The sequence below is a fragment of the Pogona vitticeps genome, chromosome 4 (assembly GCF_051106095.1).
Source record: "Pogona vitticeps strain Pit_001003342236 chromosome 4, PviZW2.1, whole genome shotgun sequence".
NCBI lineage: Eukaryota > Metazoa > Chordata > Lepidosauria > Squamata > Agamidae > Pogona > Pogona vitticeps.
Window position 1 is genome coordinate 134008659 of NC_135786.1, and position 24935 is coordinate 134033593.

At 39.6% G+C, this 24935-nt stretch overlaps 1 protein-coding gene across 3 annotated transcripts in view; it reads right to left on the bottom strand.

Moving 5' to 3' along the window:
• The window catches only part of RALGAPA2 (Ral GTPase activating protein catalytic subunit alpha 2), a 255925-nt gene that overhangs the window by 206505 nt on the left and 24485 nt on the right, over positions 1-24935 (bottom strand). For all 3 annotated transcript variants that reach the window (XM_072998430.2, XM_072998429.2, XM_072998431.2), the window contains exons 5-11: positions 22482-22525; positions 14254-14431; positions 8045-8160; positions 7773-7911; positions 6800-6999; positions 6034-6258; positions 3982-4155 (exon numbers count right to left, since the gene is read on the bottom strand). In XM_072998430.2, coding sequence (XP_072854531.2) covers positions 3982-4155; positions 6034-6258; positions 6800-6999; positions 7773-7911; positions 8045-8160; positions 14254-14431; positions 22482-22525 — 1076 coding nt within the window. The remainder of the gene's footprint in view (positions 1-3981; positions 4156-6033; positions 6259-6799; positions 7000-7772; positions 7912-8044; positions 8161-14253; positions 14432-22481; positions 22526-24935) is intronic.

The window sequence follows — 24935 nt, forward strand, 5'->3', positions numbered from 1 at the left end:
TTTTTCTTTTTGCCAAACATATTCTCTGTCACATTAAGTTGGTATTCTGAGTTCAACTCAAGATGTTGGTCATTACTTTTTAGGCCCTATATAGCTTGTACACCTGTTAGACCACCTCTACCCATATGAGCCCCTGTATCAACTGAGGTTGTCTAGGACTGCCCTTTTACAGGGGCCCACTGTCAAAGCTTGGATACTTTAGGCAGAAATATTTTTCCTGTTGTTGCTCTATGCTCTAGAATTAAGTCCCTGTAAAATACGATGTCTCTGCAGGGACACAGAAGAAGCAAGGCAGAACTGTTTTTAGCAGGCTTTTGGGTGCTTCTAATTTTATCGTTATTTCACCACATTTTAAAAGACTCTTATGTTTGGTGTATGTTTGTTTGTTTATTTAAATTATTTATATGTCACCTTTCTCCCTATAGAGAACCTAAGGCAATCTCACAAAAGGTAAAACAAGATAATTTAGAACTGTATATCGTGTTTCTCTGAAAATAAGACAGGGTCTTATATTAATTTTTGCTCCAAAAAGCATATTAGGGATCATTTAAAGAGGATGTTTTACTTTTGTTTTCAAGGTACAACAATCTACATTTATTCAAACATAGTCATGTCATCTTCTGGCTGCTGCACAATGGTGGACAGCGGGGTTTCACTTAACTGGGGCTTATTTTGGGGGTAGGGCTTATATTACAAGCATCTGAAAAATCATACTAGGGCTCATTTTCAGGTTAGGTTTCATTTCCGGGGAAACAGGGAATAAATATCACATTTTAAAAACCGATTAAGTAAAAACCAATCAAGTATAAAAACAATTAAAAATATTTTAAAACCAGCATTCTTAACTTACTGCTTATAAGCCTGCCTGAAGGGGAAGGTCTCTGCCTGACAATGGAAGGACAAGAGGGGTGGGGCAGTGCATTCCAAAGCCTGGGAGCAGCCACTGAGAAGGCCCTCTCTTGTATCCTCACCAAACGAACTTAGGAAGGTTGTGAAACTTGAGAGAAGCGCCTCCGCAGAAGATCTTAAAGGCAGAGAAGGCTCATATGGGTAGATACAATCCTTTGAACAGCCTGGATCCAAGCAGTATTGGGCTTTATAGGTAATAACTAGCACTTTGAATTGGGCCTGAAAACACACTGGCAGTCAGTGAAGTTGTAATAGGGAGTTACATGCCCTTTATAATCACCACCAGTCAAGAGTCTGGCTGCAGCAGTTAGAACCACCTGAGGTTTCTGAACACTCTCTAAAGGCAGCCCCACATAGAGTGTGTTGCAGTAGTACAAGTGTGATATAATTAAGGCACATGTTACTGTGCCCAAATCTGATATCTCAAAGAATGGGAGCAAGGGGCACACCAGCTTTAACTGTCCAAATGCACTCCTGGCCTCCACTGAAACCTGTGAATCCAAGCTCAGTGTGAGTCCAGGAGCACACCCAAGCTGAGAACTTGACTTTTTTGGGAGATTGTAATCCCATCCTGTACAGACTGAATCCCTATCTACTGATTTGCCTTGTGATTAACCATGAGCACCTGTCTTGTCCAGATCAGGTTTAATTCATTCCATCATTGACAACAGACAGTGGGCTAAGCATGGAACAGCTTCCTTGGAATCAGATGGGAAGGAGAGATAGAGTTGGGTGTCATCAGTGTACAGATGGCACTAAACCCCAAAATGTCAGATAACATCTCCCAGTAGTTTCATGAGGATGTTAAATAACATGCGGGACAAGACTGCCCTGAGGGACACCACAGATCAATGTCCAGGGTGTTGAATAGGATTCTCTCAATACCACCTTCTGAGTTCAGTCATCAAGGAGGGATTGGAACCACTGTAAAACAGTCCCTGCAAGACCCATCCCAGAAAGGTGCCTCAAAAGCCGCTGAAAGATGCAGCCAACAGGGACACACTCCCCCTGTCCAATTCCCAGCATGGTCAGCAACCAAGGTTACCTGCTAAACAGAGGGCTGGTTTTGGTCTCCCAGATTGGGTTCTGTATTATAGATCCTGTATTTTAGATTGGATAAAAGAATGGATAACTTTGGAAAATGATAGATTACTTAACTTGGAAGGACACGATTTACAGTTAGGCTGGCACGCTTATCTATGGTATAAAAAGGATAAAGAGCAAAAGCATTTTAATTTACATATGATAAGAAGAGCTTTATTGGGAATGTGGAGAAAGATTATGCAACAAATTTATCAAAAAACACCTGTATGGGTGTCACCTACAGAGGCCTTTACACAACCTAATTTCATGACAAAAGCAAAACTTTTAAGATTCCAAGATTTATTTTAAAAAGGATGGTGAACTAAGGTCTAAAGAAGAGCTAGAGACACAGAATATCTATATAGACTGGTGGTCCAGAGTACAGCTGGAATCTAGATACACAAAAGACAAAATAAAAGGTTTCTATTCAGAACAAACGATGTTTGATAAGCTTTTATTAGGTTCAAAAGATAAAATTGTTAAGAAAATGTATAACTATCTGTTAGAAAATAAAATGCAAGATGAAATGGTTAAAGAATGTATGATTAAGTAGGCACAAAACATAGGGCATAATATTGATATTGATCAATGGTTGAAAATATGGCAAAATAATATAAAGCTGACAAGATTGGTTAATTTTAAGAAGAATATATACAAGATGTTTTATAGGTGGCATATGACTCCGGAAAAACTGTCGAAGATGTATACAGATGGATCAAATGTGTGTTGGAAATGTGAAGCACAAGTGGGAAGCTATTATCATATGTGGTGGTCATGTAGAGTAGCAAAACAGTATTGGAAAAGAGTACATGCTGTGTTGCAACAAATATTGCTTTGTAAGGTGCCATTAACTCCAGAACTGTTTTTATTGAGTATGATACCTGATAACATAGATAAGACAAAGGAATATATAGTTATATACATAGTTACTGCAGCCAGAATTCTCTATGCCAAAAATTGGAAAAGTCCGATGGTACCGAAACAAGAAGATCTTATAGAGAAGATACGGGAAACAGCGGAAATGGACATTTTATCAGAAGTGATGAAGGATTGTCCTTTACAAAAGGCAACAGAAAGATGGGACTTATTCTACAAATGGACTGAATCAACAGGCAGAGTATGAAGAGTGTATATTGAAACGAGAACTTAAACCTGGAAGGCAGAAAATAGTAAAAAGAATAATTTGGAATTTTGATATATATAAAAAGCAACCAAGGTTACCAAAGCTGCCTCTGTTCTGTAAACAGGCCTGGAGCCAGACTGAAATGGATCTCAATAATCCAATTCACCCAGGAACCTCTGGAGCTCAGATGCTACAGCACACCCCAAGACCTTGACCAAAAATGGAATATGAGAGACTGGCCAATAACTATCTAATACAGTGGGGTTCAAGGAGGTTTTTAAAAAGAAGTCTTACTACAGCCTCCTTGAGACATTCCGGTACTTTACCTTGCTGCAAAGAATCATTCACCATTCCTTTAACTCACTCTGTCAGTCTCCCTCTGGCTGTTTTTATAAGCCAGGAAAGGCAAGGATCCAGCATACATCTAGTTGCCTTCACCTCTTCATAGATCCTGCTTTGTCTGTTTTATGGTTTATTATTTTAATCATGTTCTTTGCTGTTCTGTGTAAACTCAGGCAGAAGAATAGTGTAGACATGAAAACAGTAACTAACTAAATACGTAAGTTAGCATATCCTGATAATTTTTTGCAATCACTAAGTCCTAAAGTGATGGACAACATTGTTTCTAACAGATATTATGTAAAACATACGACTGAGTCTCAAGCAGGGAAATGAACAGATAAGGAATGAGTGCATGATGTAGCAGCAGATCAAAGGGCTAAGAAAATCAAAGAATCTAAGTTGGCGATGTTCTGTTACTGTTAACTTGAGCAATCTTTATACTGTATATCACATATATATTCATTAACTACAGTTAACTACACATTATGAACTATCCAACTATTTAGTAATAACTAAAGGCATACATGTTTGCCATCTGATTCTGTTGTAGAAAGATTTGCAGTGCCATCATCATCTTGAATTGCTTCTTTCATATCTGGTTCTTCCATGAACACAGGCCTGTCTTGCAGTATCCACTTTCTATATACTTTCACTACTTTTTCAATTGAAGATATCTCTGATGAAGGCAGCAAAAAAGCCTAAAATGGGAATAATACACATTACTGACATACCATTGAAATCATTGATATGAACATTCCGTATCAAAGCAAAAGAAGCCAACACCACTTAAATTTGTCCAGCCAGCACACAAATAAATTATGAAGAAGTTGCAGTATAATATCAACATCGTAAAACAAATTAACTTCATGATAAAGAGAAGCCATGTTGAAAAGGGAATTATATTAATAAGATGGGGGCTTTTTGTCTTTTTCTATTTTGTTTTATAGGATAGCATCTCCAAAATAGGTGTCTTCCAGATGAGTTGCATTACAGTTCTTATCATCAACACCCAACATTGGATGCTGGAGGTTGCACTTCAACTCATTTGATGGGCTTCAGGTTGCAGGAAGCTGTTGCAGGATAATAAACTAAGATGAAAAAGGTTCACAGCCTGATTATGCACAGTTTATTTTACCAAATTCATCTCCAAATGAACCTCAGTCATTCTACAAAGTCAAATGTAAGATTACTGAACTATTTCTGTCAAAACAGGGACCATGCACTGGTCTCAGTACGATCAACCCTCTCAGTCAAAATCCAGAAAATTGCCTGAAATGATTTTTGAAGTTTATTAAAAAGAAAGAAAAACTCAAATGGACAGAAGGGATAAAAGTTCCAAATAGTTACAAGAAACAGCCTTTCAAAATACAGCAGCAATGTTTAGACACTTTCAAGCATTCAGGCAGAAAACACACCAGAAAATTATAAAGCTAATCTACCCTATCTGATACACATACCTTAGCAGAGAAAGCATAGTTCTGAGGGCATAAACAGAGTGTATCCCTCAACAAAGCTTCATAGGACAGCAAACAGACTAAGGTCTTCTCAGGTCAGGCAAAGTTCCTTTGAACAGCAGGGGAGCAAGGTATCATTCTCCTCTGAGACATTCCAGCCCACTAACTAGCCATAATCCTTTTTTATACCTGTGAATGAGCAATTAGCTACCTGTTGCCCATAATCTTAAATTCTTTTCATGTTCCATCAAGATAAAAGGCAGCTTCCTGACTGGGTGCCATTTCCATCATCCAAACCTAGAAAACTCTCTGGGAATGCCTCAGACCTGCTCCTTTCAAGTCACGGTTACAGATATGGTGTTAGTGTCCTTTTGGGGCAGCTTTACCTCTAATAAAGGTAAGCATGGAAGTGCCTGCTCTCTTGCTCACTCTGTCCTTTCCAGTGTTCAGTAGCGAGAGATGAGTTGCAGGTGTGAACTGTCCATTTCCACTTTGTCCTCTGCCTGGGAGGTCAGCTTCCCAGGCTCACAGAAACATAGAAGAGTCTAGCAACTGAATTTCATATTTCATATAACCCAAGTTTCAATTTCTTCACAGTGGGTAATCCAGTCACCATATCTGCCACATTTGTGCACCCTTTATATGATCCTTCAAACTTCACTTAGAAGTTTTTCGTATACTGAACATATCTATTTATTCCTAAATTTATCCTCTCTAGGCTTATACAAATAAAATATATGTAACTGTTTAGATTGCTCTCACTTGAAGTCAAGTGCTTCTAAAAACTACTGTGCCATACATAGAAAGATCAGGAGTATAATTCTCAGCCTGGTGATTTAGAGGCAAATCCCACTGAAATCAATGAAGCTCAGAATCCAGCTATTTGGGCTATGCGTCTGCTCTCTTTTGCTTTCATTTTCCAAACTATATAATTTTAAAAAATACTTTCATTATTTATTCTTATTTTACATTTTCCCAAGATCCCAGGGGAAATGGTATAGACATAGGACATCTGTGAATATCAAGGATTTAAATGAGGTATCTAGATACAAGGCCAACACATACTACCTACATATGACTTATATATGTACAGCAAATATACTGATGTTTACAGACACTAACCTGGCGAAATACTTCATGGACAAAATTTACATAACCTCGTGTAGACAAGAGAATCTGCTGCACCATTTCATATACTGCCCGGTGTTGTTCCTCAATGTTGCAAGAACTGGAATCACTAAGCCTTCTCTCAGTCAATGTGCTGTTGTTTGCATGATTTTTGTCCTGGTCTGATGGAATACTATTCTCTGCTTCAGGATTTTTATCTTGCACTGTACCACTCACAGTCTTAAATAAACATCAGAGGTAGAAAGAGAAGGTAGATTACAATGTAGGAATATACCATGCACAAGAAAATGTAGTCAGATTTATCATTCCTTGTAACTAACATCACTGAAATACATCATCTGGCCACAGTTACTGTCTCAGAAACAGGAGTTTAAAAGTCTAGGAATACTCTCCTGGTTCATTCTGAGAGCGTATTTCAGAAGAGCAGGCCAAAAGAAAAAGAAATTCTAGGAGACACTTGAGGTCATAGGCAAGTCTTTGAACATCACAATTATCTGTTATGTTCAAGTACATTTTCTTCTTCTTTCTGATTTAAGCTAAATTTGAAGAAACTAATCTTTAAAATGTACAATTTAATAATGTCTCCTTGTCACAAGGATGTCATTTCATTACTTAACAATCTAAATTTCTTAATGCCTTACATAATTACAGTTCACAGTATAATACACAATATTTTAACAAAAGTAGCTTTAATGTTAAAACAAAGTTTACAGTGTGACTTGAAGGATGAATATTAACAGAAGTAAAATATAAAACATACTTGAATAATCCTGGGCAAAACATCCCCTCCATTTTTAAAATTCTGTGTTGCCGTGAAGTACTTTTTTTCCAGAAAAAAGTTTACAAGCCATTTAATAAAAGCTACACGAGCAGTCATGTACGGTATTTTTGTGCTATAAATATTTTCACTATTACAAGATACATTAACATAGGTTGGCTTGGGTCGCAGACCAGGGATATCTGTAAAACACCAAACAGGGAATTTGTTTTATTTTATTTTTTAAAATCCTGTCTTCATGAACAAAAGTTCCTGACACAACTTTCCCGCTTAGTGAAAACAATGTGGACAGCTCAGTCCATATGAATATAGATGATTATTTCTTTCCCCAGATAATTTGTGCAGAAAGGCAGCAGAAACTTTAGAAAGTGGGTTACTGTTTTTCACAAAGGTAATATAAACTGAGAGAAAAGTTTCACAATTGCATTAGCTCTCATATATAAAACAAGTCTGTAAAATTTGTAACATTTCTTCAACTCTATTATACAAAAGATGAAACACTGTGTTTTTTTCTATTTAGCTTTAGAATTTCAGCTTTTACTGTACCATTGTTGTAATTAGATATAAAAGCTTTAGTCCTAAAACAAATTTACCTCGCAATAAGGTTCACTGAACCATCCATTGTTTGCAAACAACCATATGCAACCTAATATTAATAAATCTTGACAGGAAATGTGCTTAGTTTTTTTAAAAACCATAAAATGCTTATGGAAATACTATTAGATGTATCAGTATGATATTATTTCCAAAATGCAGATTGGGAGCTATAAAATTGAAACCAGCAAAGGCTGTTCAATGGAAGTCTTTTTTTCTCATTCTCAGTCTTTTGGCTTAACAAGAAGAAAATGTATTCTCACTTCTATAGAGAAGTACATTCAAATCTTGATAGTGGGAAAATGATATTTAAAAAAATCTAGCAAATTTTCGAAAAAACTAAAATAAAATGGCTACTTACCAAGCACAGGTTTGTAGACGTTAGTTAGTTTTGTAAAACTGGGAAATAAATGAGGAAGATAATATTTTCTGAACAAGGCAAAAAGAAACTTAAATCCAGTATCACAGTTTTCCTTATTCTTCCATTCCAAGCTTGCAGCCTTGACCAGAGTTAAGAAAAATGTATCATATTACTACACACATTTTTTGAATCAAATAGAAATGCAAGATCAAGTAGATGCAAAAACAAATAAAATTATACTACTAAAGTACATTTACAACATGTGTACTCACCTGGATGACCATATATTTTAACAGTATCTGAAGGAAGTAGCATGTTGGGTCTTCAGCAACCTTTTCACCAGAAGCATGAGGTAAAAGTGGTGTAATTTCTTCAGCATATATCTTTGCTGGAACAGAACCAGAAAATAGGAAAGAAAGCAATCTTTCAAAAGACGTGAACATTATAGCATAAACACCTGGACTCTAGGTAACTAGACGAGAAGCTAGGCCACTGCCAGAGATAGTTGTGCATAGATCTATTTCCCTGGAATTCACAACTAAACCTCTAATACAGGATGGACAAAGTGTGTGTCGCCCAATGTTCTTTGATTGCAACCTCCAGCATGGCTTCACACCAGCTATGTTCATGAGGACTGATAGCCTTATCACAGAATCACAGCATAATGGAGGGAACCTATAAGACCAACAAGTCCAACCATCTGCTCCATGTAGTAATTAAAATCAAAGTATATCTGACAGATGCATATCTAATTTTCTCTTGAATGTCTCCAGTGTTGGAGTGCTTACCACTTCCCAAGGTAATTTTCATATTACTCCAACATTGTCATATTGCTCTAATAGAAGTTTTTGCTGACATTCAAACAATTCTGGCTTCCTGTAACTTGAGCCCATTATTATTTGTCCTGCATTCTCAGATAATCAAGAGCAGATCCCGCCCCTCCTCTGTATTTACCTTTTATGTATTTGAAAAGTGCTGCCATGTCTCTCCTCAGTTTTCTTTTCTCAAGGCTAAACATGCCAAATTCTTTCAATCTCTCCTCATAGGAATTTCTTTCCAGTCCCCTGAACATCCCTGTTGCCCTCTTGTGAACATGTTCCAGTTTGTCAAAATCTTTCTTAAAGTGTGGTGTCCAGAACAGGACATAGTACTATATATGAGGTGTAAACAGAGCCAAAGTAGAGGGAACCAGTACTTCATGGATCTGGAGACTATACTTCTGTTAATGCAGTGCAAAACAGGGTCGTATAAAATAAATTTGCCTTTTCCCCACTCACATCATACTGTTAGCTCATATTCAGCTTATGATCTACAACAATTCCAAGATCCTTCTCATTCATAGTACTACTGAGCCAAGCATTTCTCATCTTATACAGTGGTGCCTCGACTTATGAACATTCCTACATACGACCATTTCAAGTTACGACCAGTTCCAGCCACAAAATTTTGTTTTTACTTGTGACCAGAGCTTCCACTTATGAAAAGAAAAGGGCAGGGGAAAAAGGCAGGAAATTCAAATTTCTAACTGTAGGTGGCGACGAGGCTGCTTCTTTGTAGCTCTTTCGCCCCAGCAGTTAGAGAGTGTGCGATTGGAGGAGGGTTGGGACTGCCTAGTTTCTGCTTCTGAGTGAGCGTGTGTGTGTGTTTGCAGGGAGGCTTCAGGCTGCCTGGTAAGGTAAGGTGCTGTTTTCTGCTTTTTAAAATTTGTTCTGGGTACTTTCTGTTCATTTTGGACCTGGTCCCTTTGTCTTCTGTGCATTTCCAAACTGCTCCCTTTGTTCTTTGTGCATTTTGGACCCAGTCCCTTTGTTTTCTGTGCATTTCCAATGGGTCTAGCATGCTTGATTGTTGTTTCCCCCCCCCCTTCAACCAGAAGGGATTAATCGCGTTTCTAACGAGTCTTGCACTGATTTTGTTTTTGGGTATTTTTTTTTCTTCTGCCAGAACGGATTAATTGCATTTCAATGCATTTCAATGGGAAATGGTGCTTCGACTTATGACCATTTCGACTTATGACCAATTAAGTTCGTAAGTCGAGGCACCACTGTAACTGCATTTGGGTAGTTCCCACCTCATCCTCAGGTATAAGACTTTGCACATCTCTGTTAAATTTAATCTTATTGGTTTCCTCTGTATAACTGACTATCTTTCAAATATTTGAAAAGTGCTACCATATCTCCCCTCATTCTTCTTTTCTCAATGCTAAACATGCCCGGTTCTTTCAGTCTTTCCTCATCTTCGTAGCCCTCCTCTGAACTTGTTCCAGTTTGTTAGCATCCGTCTTAAACTCTGGTGTCCAGAATTGAACACAGTACTGTAGATGAGGCCTAACCAATGCTGAATGGACAGGAATCAGTAAGTCACGGGATTTGGAGACTATATTTCTGTTAATGCATCCTGAAATGCATTTGCTTTCTACAGCAGCCACGGCACACTGATGGCTCATACTCAACTTTTGATCTACAACAATTCCAAGACCCTTCTCACTCATAGTATTACTGATATAAGTATCCCACATCTTATATTTGTGCACTTAGCCCTGTTAAATTTCATTCTGTTGTTTTCAGCCCAGTGCTCTGAGAATTCTTCAGAACAGTCCCTTCAATACTCCTGGATGCAGTTCATTGTGCCCTGGAGATCTGTACTTACTCAAAGTAATAAGATATTCTTATATCTTATTGATTATTGACTATATTGACAAACATTGATTATTTGTTTATCAGTCTCAAACTATCCCCTATCCCCTCCAGAGGGTCATAGACTGTTTTCTGAGAAAAGACTGGGCTAAAGTGGGAATTTAGCACTTCTGACTTTTCTTTGTCAAGCATTTTCATTTTTCCATTCATATGGAGCAGCTGAACCACTCTTTTCTCTGTCTTTTGGCACACACATACCTGAAGAATAACTTTTTGTTACTTTTAGCATCTCTTGCTAACCTCAGCTCATTCTCAGCTTTTGCCTTCCTGATGCCATCTCTGTAATCCTTTGCTACTTGTCTGTATTCTTCCTTTGTGGCCTGGCCTTCCTTCCACTTCCAATATGTGTCCTGTTTTATTTTCAGGACCTCTCTGACATCATTGTGAAACTACATTGATCCCTCTTGCTGTCTTCCATCTTTTTTTCTTCTTAAAAATGTTCATAGTTGTGCCTTTAGAATTTCCTTTATGAGAAACTCCCATGCATCTTGGACTCCTTTTCCCATTAGGATCTCCTGCCATGTGACCTTATTTATTGTTCTGAGTTTATTAAAATCGGCTCTCTTGAAATCCAGCATATATGTGTGGTTATATTCTGATTTTGTTTCCTCTGAAATAAATAACTCAAGTAAAACATGGTCAGTTTCTCCCAGAGTTCCCCTTACTCCTTTTCTTCCACCTAATCATCTCTATTGGTTAGAATCACATTAAGGACAGCTAATCTTGCAGTACAGTATCTCACGTTTTTGCAATTTGTTTTTCAAAGGTTTTATCCATAGCTTGATTCAATGGTTGGTACTAAACTCCAGCTACTTAGCTCTTTACCAGTATCACTTGCAATTTTAATTTTATTATTTTTCCTTTAACTACAGTACATAGAAAATACAGAATACAAAAGAAAGAGGATTTGTAACAGACAAAACCTACTTATGTGCTACTTATTGCAAACAGAAATTAACCACTACAACAAATGTTAAAAAGAGGAACTTAAGCAGAAGCTAACCCAAGGTACAAAATGGACAGTCTAAGATGTGTTGCAACTTAAGATTGGAAAGTCCCAAACTGTAATGTGTTCATGAAATGATTTCTGTGATTGACACATGTTCTAATAAGGGAATAAAACATGTGATTTGGGATGCCCAGACTGGATTTGAGGGGCAATGTGCCATTCCATGATCATAGTGTTAAATAAATTACTGCCAGTTTTGGAGAATTGCCCTGTTTGAAGGCTTTATTATGCTTTATTATTTTAAAGATCAGTTTTTCCTGACAATGCTACCATGTTTCAGTTACTGCTATCAAGTTGCATTTACACTCCTGGACTAAGATTTCTTGTTTCTTCTTCCAGTTCTTGTTTCCCATACATCTGGCATTTATTGGATCCTATTAGAGCTGCTCAGTCCATTCCTCTTATTCTGCATAAGCTTCCATCTATCTTTACCTCTGAGTTTGCATCTCTCTTCCCCTTCCAATTCAGTTTAAAGCCTTCCTGACAAAGCCCTTCACGTTGTGGCCAAATACATTATTTCTAGTCTTTGCGAGGTACAACTCATTAATTGCAAGGAAATGTAGCCTGTGGTCCCAAAATTCTTAATCTATCTCTAATCCATCCTCCAGGGAGATAACTTACTAGGCAGGCCCATGGGTCTTCCTGGCATATTTCAGTTTCAGTCCCATGCAGTAGGGAGTCTCCTAGCACAACTAGTCTTCTTTTTGTAGGGTGACTGTATCTGACTCAACTTCAGCCTCTCTCATTTCCTCCTGCGAGGTTTCCTGTATGTCCTCCTCTGCATGCTGTCTGCCAGGCTCCTCTTCAAGAATCTGAAAGTGGTTTTGCAGTTCCTTCTTTTGCTCCTAACTATGACTCTTCTCCATAGTGTTTCCTCCTTCCTTCAATTGCTGCCGAGTTTGGTCTATGCAGTTTTCATCTCTTATACCCTTAAGCAGAGCCACTCACTGTTCCAGTTCTCTCAATTTTCCCCAATAAGTTTGCACTTATTGCATGTGCATGCTGTGTTGTTTATTTATTTATTTATTGTATTTATACCCCGCCTATCTAGTCATTTCAACCACTCTAGGCGGCTTTGTTCTGAGGCACAAAGACAAACACTGCACACATTTTGCAGGTCACCACCACTGAAGTGTCTCTTCCCTACATCATCCGTTAATCTTTTTTCAAACTTTCTTCTGTCTATGAATAAGTTTTGCTTTGTCTTGTCTGCCTGTAATCAAATGCCACCTCAAAACCATACTATGTCCATCACTGCTACAATACCACATTTTGTCCTCCTAAATATTGTGTATGCATGTCTACCTGTATGGAACAGTTTATGCCTCGGGACAGAAGCTTAAATAATTGATTGCTGCAGCCATCTGACAGATATAAAGTTGGGGAAAAGATACATTATTTAAGTGGGAGGAAGGACCACCCCAGTGAATTACTACAGTTTCAGGTAAAAAGAAACAAATGAAGGGAACTGGTCCCCATAGACAGCAGTATGAAAACAACTGGCTTGTACCAGTTCTCACTGAAAGAGAGGATGTGGCAGATTCCAGGCAGCCTGGCATGGACTCCTCCAAGACATTCAACTCCACTCCCCCACAGGATAGTTGTCTTTTTTTAAATGTTCTAATAAACAACCTAATATAAGAACATAACAAAAGCTCTGCTGCATCAGGCCAAGAGCCCATCTAGTCCACCTTCCTGTATTTTATAGTGGCCCCACCAGATGCCTCTGGGAGCATACAGGACAACTAGATCCTTGTCTCCTGATATCCCTCCCCTCCATCTGGCATTTGGAGGTACCTTGCTTTTAAGCCTAAGATTGTACATCCCGATCATGGCTTGTAACCTGTGGTAGATTTTTTCCTCTAGGAATCCATCTAATCCCCTTTTAAAGGGATCTAGGCCAGATGCCATCACCACATCCTGTGGCAAAGAGTTCCACAGACTAATCACACGCTGGGTAAAAAATATTTTCTTTTGTCTATTCTCACTCTCACAACACTCAATTGGAGTGGATGTCCCCTGGTTCTGGTACTGCTTGAGAGGGAAAAGAGCTTCCTTCTATACACTTTATCCATCTCCTGCATAATTTAGATGTCTCGATCATGGCCCCCCTCAGGCGCCTTTTCCCTAGACTAAAGAGCCCCAAATGCTGTAGCCTTTCCTCATAAGGGAGGTGCCCCAGGCAAGTCATCATTTTAGTCACTCTTTTCTGCTCCTTTTCCAGTTCCACTATGACTTTTTTGAGGTGCGGCAACCAGACGTGTACGCAATACTCCAGGTGCGGCCTTACCAGCATTTTGTACAACAGTATTATAATATTGGCTGTTCAATTTTAAATCCCCTTTTTATATAGCTCATAAACTTGTTCAGTTCTCACTGGTGTGTGTACCTGTCAAAGGAGTGGGGAATGGGTAAGCAGGCCTCTTGTATTTTTGTCTCAAGAGTTCCCAAAGCCATGATGAAACTTTCCCATGCATTTGTTTTCATGGCCGCACCTTTGCTCCACTTCTGCCAAGACTCAAAATCACTATCAAAGGGAGTAATGATGATATATGTTATTTATGAAAACTGCAAGCAGCAGGTAGATGTTTGATTCCCCACTGTGCCTATTTGGCAGGCACTGAGCTTGATGATCTATTCTATAGGGTCCTTTCCAGTGCTAAGATGATGACGATAATGAAGATTTCTTTAACCAAGTGACAGAGCACCTGGAATAGTATAAAACAGTCTTCATCAAGATATTGGGAGAGAAAAACTAGAAGCGTAAAGAACTTACCATCTGGAAAACTGGAAGGAGGGTTAATGATGGTATCCAGTGTACATGGACCTCTTGAGGACATCACTGCAGGAAAGCCAGGCACGAGACAAGCAAAAGTTAACAGCTGTTCTTCTGCACAATTTGTCTGGAGAGCTTGCAACCAGAGAAGAAATAACCGGATTCCTTCACATCTTATCTAAAAAGAAAATAAGATTTTTTTAGAAAGCAGTATTGAAAATAAAAACATGTAAACAACATTAAGAAATCAAGGTACTGACTAGTGATTTGTTGAAATACATTATCTTGATTTCCTTAAATGAAAGGCTGTTGGAGTCCCAGCCAGACATGGTGGTTATGACTCCAACATACAAAAACATCCATTTTGTGATGGAAAATCACACAATACTACTGATATGAACAAATCCTTACATATTCTTAAGAAATCCATTATACATTACCATCACATTGATTACAGTTAAAATACTTCATCTTAGCATTGACAACTTTCCCAAACATGATATTGATTAGGCTGAGAGCTCACATTGTTCCTCTCCTTCCTTGGGCTTCCATTCTCTGAATCAAGCAAACTACAGTCAGTGCTAATGTATAAAGCCTGGATCTGAAAACCCACTTCAAATTATAGTTTGATGATGAGCACCAGCCACAATTTACTTGACTAAGACAATCCAGAAATAGTTATCGGAAATCAGGAAAAAAAGAAAAGAAAAGAAAGGATATTGTAGAGAAGAACATTCTACAGTGGCATTGGAGTCTGCAGGAAATAACTATCTTTCAAACCATGCTTTGGATGTAGGATTTAGCATCATATCAGTCATACTACTGGTTTGCCTGAGAGAGGACACATATCACTGTGGATATTTATCCTAAACACCTATGTAAGATAAAATCCAATTTTCTGCTAGCAGATCAGATCTTTTTTTTTTATTAAATCATCTAATTAACAAATATACTATAGTATCCTCTGGACAATTACATGTGGCCTTTATCAATCTCAAAGCTGCTTTTGATTCCATTCCAAGAGGACGACTATGGGAAAAACTTATAAACCTTGGAACAGATCCTAGATTGCTAGCAAGAATTAAGAATCTGCATACCAACTCTTCTCTAAATGTCAGAGTTGGCGTTTCCGGCCAACTGTCCAATATAGTTAAAACATCTCAGGTTGTCCACCAAGGTTGCATCCTGGCTCCATTGCTCTTTAACTTATATGTCAACGATATGGTGGATAGGTTAACGGGACTACATTTCTTTCCCATAAGAGTAGGTGGAAGGGTTATTTCAATTTTACTTTTTTGTTCATCACCCAGTCAGAATTTTTGATAGCATATGGGGAGATGAATTTTAGGTCGTGGAAACTTTGTGTACTGCAACAAGTTGCTAAACTTGGATTCTCTGAAGAGGAGGCGTGGGGGGAGTAGCCACTGTTTACAAATCCATCTTAGAGGTTACTAGGTGCTCCTCGGTGATAAAGCCAGGTCTAGAGGCACTCTATGTGTCAATTGGGGCTAGGGATGGTATTGGGATTTTGCTGGGTTACCGCGCTCCCCGCGACCCAGCCACTTCTCTACCGGAGCTGGCCAACTTTGTCTCCGCGGCAGTGTTGGTGTCCCCGAGGCTTCTGGTCTTGGGTGACTTCAACGTGCACACGGGGGCAGAGACCACTGGGTCAGGTCTTGAGTTCTTGGAAACCATGGCTTCCTTGAACATGTCCCAACATGTCATTGGCCCCACCCATGTGGGTGGCCATACGTTGGACCTGGTCTTTTCCACTAATTGGAGCGAGAGTGATCTGATGGTGACCGACCTTGTGTCGGTCCCCTTGTCATGGTCAGATCACCACCTAATAAAGTGTAACCTCTCAGTGGCACTCCCCCCTCGCAGGGAGCAGGGACCTATTTCTATGGTCCGCCCTCGAAGGCTACTGGATCCTGTTGGATTCCAGAAGGCCATGAGAGGTGTTACGGCTGACCTGGCTGGCACTCCTGTCGAGGCTGTGGTTGACAGCTGGTCCATCTCTGCCACTAGGGCTATAGACATGATCGTGCCTAAACGCCCTCTCCAGTGCAGAGCTTGGCCTGCACCCTGGTTTGACCAGGAGCTTCGAGCGATGAAGCGATATAGGAGAAGGCTAGAGCATAGGTGGAGGAAGAACCCGACAGATCATAATTGCAGCCTTTTTAAAATCTAAAGTGGAGGCCATCCGCCGGGAGCTCTCTCTTTTTTGAATACAGTGAGTCGAGCAGAGATGTCCAGCGCTCCAACTTTCGACTCTTTTCAGCCTGTGACGCCCAACACTGTGGATAAGGTGCTTGATCGCTGCCGGGCCACCACCTCCTCCCTTGAACCTTGCCCGGCCTGGCTAATCAAAGCAGCCAGGCCGATAACAACAGAATGGGCCACAGCAATAATAAATGGGTCTTTCCTTGAGGGCAGATTTCCATCTGCCCTTAAGGAGACACTCATTAGACCCATAAGAAAGAAACTTAATATGGCAGCGGACGCAATTGGCAATTACAGGCCTGTCGCCAATGTTTCTTTCATGAGCAAAGTGGTTGAGAGAGTGGTGGCTGATCAGCTTCAGGCCCACTTGGATGAAACAGATGCCCTGGATCCATTTCAGTCGGGCTTCTGGCCACGCCACGGTACAGAAACAGCATTGGTCACCCTGTATGATGACCTGCTGAGGGAGGCTGACAGGGGTAAAATGTCTCTGTTGGCCTTACTCGACATCTCGGCGGCCTTTGATACCGTCGACCATGGTATCCTCCTGGGGAGGCTCTCCGAGTTGGGAATCGGTGGCTTGGCACTTGCCTGGCTCCGTTCCTTCTTGGGGGATCGTCCCCAGAGAGTGCAGCTTGTGGAGAGTGTCTCGGCCCCGTGGAGTCTCAACTGTGGGGTTCCACAGGGGTCGATCATCTCCCCAATGTTGTTTAACATCTATATGAGGCCACTGGGAGGGGTCATCAGGGAATGGGGGGCATCGTTTCATCAATATGCTGATGACACCCAGCTCTACATCTCCTTTTCACCAACTGCGGGTGATGCCATCCTGTCCCTTCAGTGCTGCCTGGGGGCCATACTGCAATGGATGCAGGAGAATGGGCTGAGGTTGAACCCGGAAAAGACGGAGGTTCTGAGGGTGGGTGGCCCTGTGGCTAGTGGCTTGGGTGACTCTCTCACGTTTGGGGGGGTGACTCTGGCCGCGAAGAGTGGGGTCCACAGCTTGGGCATACATTTGGACCCGACACTCTCCATGGAAACACAGGTGGCGTCAGTAGTCCACACCGCCTTTTTCCACCTTTGGCGCATTGCCCGGCTGCGACCTTACCTCGACACAGGGGCACTCACTACCTTGGTACATGCGCTCATAATCTCAAGATTAGACCACTGTAATGCGCTGTACGTGGGGCTACCTTTGAGGTCCAACGCATTCCAATGAGAGAAAATTCAAAAACTCACCAAAAATTAAAGACGACTCAGAACAACACCAAATTAAGTTTGCATAGGGTTCAGGAGGTGTGCTAACGATTGCAAGCATTTAAAACATGTTCCAAACATTGTAAGACCCTTAAAAATGAGCGAAAACGGAAGAGCTTCAAAAGCACTGAAGCCGGTTTCAGTGCTTTTGAAGTCCTTTCCGATGTCCCTTTTCGCTCATTTTTAAGTGTCTTACAATGTTTGGAACATGTTTTAAATGCTTGCAATCGTTAGCCCACCTCCTGAACCCTATGCAAACTTAATTTGGTGTTGTTCTGAGTCGTCCTTAATTTTTGGTGATTTTTTGTTTTCCCTATTTAAATGCATTGAACTGTCCATTCAATTGATTTAAATGGGGAAAATTAAAAAATCACCAAAAATTTATGAAGACTCAGAACAAAACCAAATTAAGTTTGCACATGTTTCACAAGGTGCACTATGGAATCCAAGCATTTAAAACAGGTTTCAAACATTTTAAGACGTTAAGTGAAATTCCCCCATAGAGAACATCGTTAAACGATGGGGGAAATTCCTCAAAAAAACCCATCACTGTGTGAATTCATCATTGTATGAAGCAATCGTTGTGCGAGGCACCACTGTATTTGTTGGGGAAATTTTGCTGCAATAGACTAAGAGGGATAAGCTCTATGGAAATTTAAACAAGGCATTTTCCTTCAAAGTAGTTTGTCATCAGTTTATTCATTTGGAGATGAAACTCCAAATTCTGGCAGCAGATTTTACTGAACAGCAGGTTTCCAGCAAAGCCCTCATATATGCATATTATCTACTGTATCTACCTATCAATTTATTTAAAATAAAGAGTAATCAGGAGACTATTTAAATATCATATTCATTATCATATTTTAAATAGATGTGAAGGACACAAATCCAGGTAACAGATTAGGGGAAATCTGCAATCAGTTTTATAGAAGCATCTTAGAATACAACACATACTATTTACACAACAGCCTAGTGTGGGACTGAAGGCAGAAGATGTGCATTGCAGTAGCTCCACCACAGCCACCACACTAGTCTTTTTCTTATCCTGCCCAAACTCAGATTTTTCCAAGGAGATCAGGTGGACCTATTGTATAAACACCACTAAAATGAAGAAGAACTAAACATATGTAATTGCTGAGCCAAATAATAAACTACACAGAGCTTCATTTTAAGTCATCCTTGGTGCTTATATAACAAACCACTATACTTCTCCTGCTACTGTACAGACTCTGTGAGGTTTGTTTCCCCCCCACTAACCTTGATTTACTGCTGCACTGTCTTTGTGCCCAGTTCCTGCTTAGGCCTGGGCTATGTGCCAGTTCTGCAATAGGGAAATAAGCATTCCAAGATTGCATAAAGAACATTTCCCTGTGCCTACATTACTTTATAGCATGTAAAAGCACCCATAGCATGTAAAAGTACTGTAGTTTCTATGGCACAGTAATTGAAAAGCTCCTTTACAGGACAGACTGTCAGCATTAAAGGACATGACAGATCTATAATAAGCTCAAGGATCAGTCTCTTGATTTCACAAAGCAGAGATGAATAAAAGAAAACACACACGTGACTACAAGAAGGATGAATGTGTGATGTTCAGTCCACTATATACCCGTTAAAACGTGAAAGACAGACAGGTTCATCCCCACAATTTATTGAATGACAATACGTTAGAAAGCACTGTACTTTTTAAAACTGTCAGCAACTTAAAGGATGCAGATAATAATGTGGTTTTAAGGCACTATGGAGTTTTATTTCTCTTCAAATCAGCAGCCAGTTTTTTAACGTGTATTACCCAAAACCTCTCCCAGGTATTCATGTTCTTTTGGATAATGTAGCAAACAACCTAAAGTGGAGGAGATCTAAACTAATTTCCAGGTAGCCAAAGAAGCAGTCAGGTAATCATAAATAGATAAAACTGAACAGTAAGGAGATTACAGTACCTGGTTTACTGCTCAGAAGTTGACATACACTGAATCAAAATATTTATCCAGTATAGTGCTTATAATACACTGACAGGCAGTAACAATCTTAGGTTTCAGATGAAAGCCCTTTCCAGACCAAACTTGTTGATGCCAGGATTAAACCTAGGATCCTTTGCACTCAAAGCATACATTCCACTACTCACTACGTTCAATCCACAAAACTGAATGTGAAATTCCTCAATAAGATTTGTTCCAACACCACCAGAAATAACGGCAAGACAAACCTAGGCAATAATACTTACCATAGCACAGGAATAAACTGTGCTGAAATATCAGCTCTAAAGACTGATTCAAGCAGTAAGCATGTAAAAGGTTTGGCATGCAAGGTGGTGTCATATTGCTCTGAGGGAGCTTTGTCCTACTTTTTCATGGCATAGAAAACTCACCATTACTTGCCTTAATAACTCTATTGCAATGACACAGCACAGCTTCAATTGCTGAAATCTCTTGTTAAAAGGCTGCAGTAGCAGAAGATGGACATCTGAACTAGAGAGGCTTTACCAGACCAAGTAAATAAACTGGGGTAGATTAACAAACAGTCTGACTCACTATAAGGCAGATTCCTCCATTCCTATGTATGTATGTATGTATGTATGTATGTATGTATGTAGGTAGGTAGGTAGGTAGGTAGGTAGGTAGGTAGGTAGGTAGGTAGGTAGGTAGGTAGGTAGGTAGGTAGGTACGTATTTATGTTTGTTTGTTTGTTTGTTTGTTTGTTTGTTTGTTTGTTTACTCACTTAGTTATAATCTACCTTTTATGCTGGGGTACTTGGAGGATTTTTTTGGTGAGGAGCTGAATGGAGAATAATGTATCCTATCATTGCCATCATCTTTCAAATATTTCTCTCTGTTCAGGGTGTATATGCCAATAATTTTAATTACTATAACAAAATTGTGAAATTAAGATGAAGAACAATAGTCACAATTATACCCACTTTTGCTAGTACTAAGTGAGTATATCACATACAGAAAGCTAATAGAAGAAGTGACAGAAATGGGTCCCCATAATCTCACAGGATGGAAGTGCTCTAAGTATAAAGAAAAACCTTTCCGAATTAAAGATCATAGCTCCAATAAAATTGAGAAAATGTCGAAGTTTCACATGTGTCATTGGAAGGCAACTAGGAGGTACAAAGCTTGAGGACATGGAAATAAGGGTAATGGAACATCTAAATGAGTCTTCTGTTCAGCAAGCAGAGGGAATGGGAAATGGAGTGACCTGAGCAGAAACAAGAACAAGGAGAGGAGCAATGGATACAGGGAACTATAATTGGGTCTATGACTGCATAATAAAACTTTCCTTATTTACTTACTTACTTACATGCTTACGGGGAACTGATGAAAGAATTGGCTAATCAGAGATCTCATAAATATGCAAAGAACTTAACAGGAGGGAAAACTGTTGGCTATAGCAAGAAAGGAGTGCTACAGAGACTCAGCAACACACAGCTTAGCCAGAACAAGGAATCCAGTTCTATAGAAGTCAGGGTGTGAAAGCCTGGCATTACCTGAATATTTTCTCATTAAAATACTAAAGAAATGTGTGAAAATATTTATAGCTAGATAATCACAGATCTTCCAATTACATTTAAGGTGCTAGGTACTGTTTCCATCTATTTTTTTTAGCAATGCAGAACAAGGAAGAGCAAAAGTTAAGGAAGAACAAAAGTAATCTCATGCAAATCCTGGGACTGCATAACCCAAATGTGCAAATAAATATTGGAAGGATAAATTGCCCACCTTGCTCCTGTCCATCTACAATAGGTTTAGCAGCTTAAAGACATTATCATTTAGTGCCACACTTCAGAAACATATTGATTTCATGTATAACTATTAGCACATTAATCTAATAAGAGGTAGCCATAAAAAAGAGGAGTTTAATTACAATTTTGAATTCAATCAGATTACAGGAATTTTCTGCAGCTAAGGACATTAGTGAAATAAATATCTATACTAAATTAGGCTTGTAGTGTTAAAACCTTTGGCACTATTTGCTGGACTAATATATGATGAGATGGTATAGGAAATGAAGTAGTTTGCAGTTCTGCTCCTGTGGCAGAATCCAAAGTTTTTGTTTTGCCAGAAAGAAAAACTCAGAGAACAGGCGCCATAGAACTGGGAAGAGATTCCAGGAGTCAGGGACCCAGGCATTAATAGGCTAAAGAGAAGTTGAAAGATGGGAAATGGACTTGAAAGACATGAATCCAAAGGAGAAATAAGTGAAGACTGAGGCTTGGGAATAAAAGGCAGAGAGAACGTAGGCAAACAGGGGCTAATCAGGGAGTCCTGAATTCTCCCACAGTATTAAAAACAGGAAGGGCCTGTAACAGAGACTGTTATGGAGACTGCCCAACATGGAGACATAAGACCCTTATAACTAGAAACCCAAGAAAGTGGTAGATCTGCTAGACTGCTTCAGCAAACATATTGAGGAATCTAATGGCACACCTAAGATTAATAAGTTTTATTTGGTGTATGTTTTCATGAATTGGAACACACCCAGTCAGATGCATCCTATGATGTGGGTTTCAGTCCATGAAGATTTATGCCACTTGAAACTTTTTAGTCTTTAAGGTACCGCAAGACTCTGTTGTGACACCTAGAACCATCAACTCTGGCAACTCAAACAAGGAGCGGGGATGGTAAGACTAAGTTGCACATGATGACCTGAACTAACCAGCCAATTCTTTGGCTAGAAGCATCTAGTAAACAGAAACAGCCAGTGTCTTTGAAGAAACAATGCATTCGACAGAAGACATAAAATACCTTAAGACAGTTCGCAGTGTGCAAAAGTTTCTTCAGGATTGATCCTGCAATAATGAAAAACATGTTAGGAAACTCATGAATAGTTTAAGAACTTATCTGTCAACAAGTATTTGTGGTACAGCTGATACATCCCAAACCAATATTTCCAAGTGCCAATGTGATAATAGAATAAAGTAAGGTTGCAATGTTATGGTCCTTAGGAGGGCAGAAAGAATTCCCTTTGCAAAGATGAGACTCAGTTTCAGAAGCCCACTTTCCACTCTTGGTGAAACCTTTGAGACACTTTTCTCTCCAGTGCCAAGAGTTTTGATTTCAGGTGAAACAAAAAGCAGATAGCTCATACACCCCTCTCAGTCTCCAGACATCCCTGTGACATGAGGGAAATCCATTCCAGCTGCATTTGCACTGGAAAGAGAATAGTTCCAATTAGGTAATATTCCAGAACAGAAGTGAAGCTAAGACAATACTGGCCTTCACTTTGTCTCTTTCACTATGTCAGCTGCAGATGGACAGGATTGGGATAGAATCATAGAATCATGAAGTTGGAAGGAACCTATAAGGCCACCAAGTCCAACCCCCTGCTCAATGCAGGAATATATATCAAAGGTTATCTGACAAGCGGCAGATTACCTTGGAATGCCTCCAATGTTGGAGCACTCACCCCTCTTGAGGTAATTGGTTCTATTGCTGCACTGCTCTAACAATTAGGAAGTTTTTCCTGATATTCAATCAAAATCTGGCTTCCTGTAACTTGAGTGCACTGTTGCATGTCCTGCACTCTGGGTTGATCGAAAACAGATCCTGCACCTCCTCTGTATGACTGACTACCTTTCACATACAGTGGTGCCTCGCATAACGATTTTAATTGGTTCAAAAAAAAACACGTTATGTGAAACATCGTTATGTGAAACACCATTTTCCATAGGAATGCATTGGAAACCGGTTAATCCGTTCCAATAGGCACGGATTGCCGTCCTTAAGCAAAAAAACCCATAGGAAACATCGTTAAATGATACAATGTTTCCTCCATTGGAATGTATTGAAGCCGACTCAATACATTTCAATGGCTTTGCGAAGTCAATTTTTGCAAATTTAAGTGTGTCATAAAAGGGTCAAAAATGGTTTTAAATGCTTGGATTAGCTTCTGCACCCTCTAAAATGGATGCAAAAGTTAATTTGGCTTTGATCTGACTTTTCGTTAATTTTTTCTGAATTTTTTCCCCCCAACTTTTGACAGCTGTCAAAATCTGACAGCTCCATTGTTTCCTATGGGGGAAGAAAAAATTCACAAAAAATTAACGAAGACTCAGCAACTGTTCTAAATGCTTGGGTTCGTTAGAGAACCCCCTAAATCGTGTGCAAACCTGATTTGGCTTTGATCTGAACTTTCGTTAATTTATGGTGAATTGTTTTCTCCCCCATAGGAAAGCATGGAGCTGTCAGATTTTGACAGGTCCATTGGTTCCTATGGGCCGAAAAAAAATTCACCATAAATTAATGAAAAGTCAGATCAAAGCCAAATCAGGTTTGCACATGACTTAGGGGGTCCTCTAACGAATCCAAGCATTTAGAACCGTTTTTGACCCTTCTAAGACACTTTTTAAATTGAAAAAAGAAACATCGTTAAGTGAAGCAGGGGACCTAAAATTGCATTCGTTATGCGAAGCATGGTCCCAAACTTCGCTAAGCGAAAATCACCCATAGGAAACATCGTTATACGGTGCATATTATTTTCTAAAAAAACACATCGTTATGCGAATTCATCGCTAAACGAGGCACTCGTTAAGCGAGGCACCACTTGTATTAGAAAAGTGCTATCTTATCTCCGCTTAGTCTTCTTTTCTCGAGGCTAAACATGCCCAGTTTTTTCAGTCTTTCCTCATAGGGCTTGGTTTCCAGCCCCCTGATCATCCTTGTTGCCCTCCTCTGAACATGTTCCAATTTGTCAGCCACCTTCTTAAGTGTAGTGTCCAGAACTGGACACAGTACTCTAGATGGGGCCTAACCAATGCCAAATAGAGGGCAACTAGTACCTCATGAGATTTGGAGACTATATTTGTATTAATGCAACCTAAAATAGCATTTGCCTTTTTTGTAGCCACATCACACTGCTGGCTCATATTCAGCTTGCGATCTGTGACGATTCCAAAAACCTTCTCACTTGTAGTAGTGCTAAGCCAGGTATCTCCCATCTTGTAACTGTGTGTTTGGTTTCTTTTTCCTGGGTGCACTACTTTGCACTTATCCCTGTTGAATTTCACTCTTGTTTTCAGCTCCTTTTGATTCAGATTGTTCTGAATTTTGTTTGTCTTCCAGGGTATTAGCTATTCCATCCAATTTTGTGTCAGCTGCAAATGTGATTAGCACTCCCTGCACCCCCTAATCTAGGTGATTAATAAAAATGTTGAAGAGCACAAGGCCCAGGGGTACCCCACTTGTTACCTTCTCCCAGCC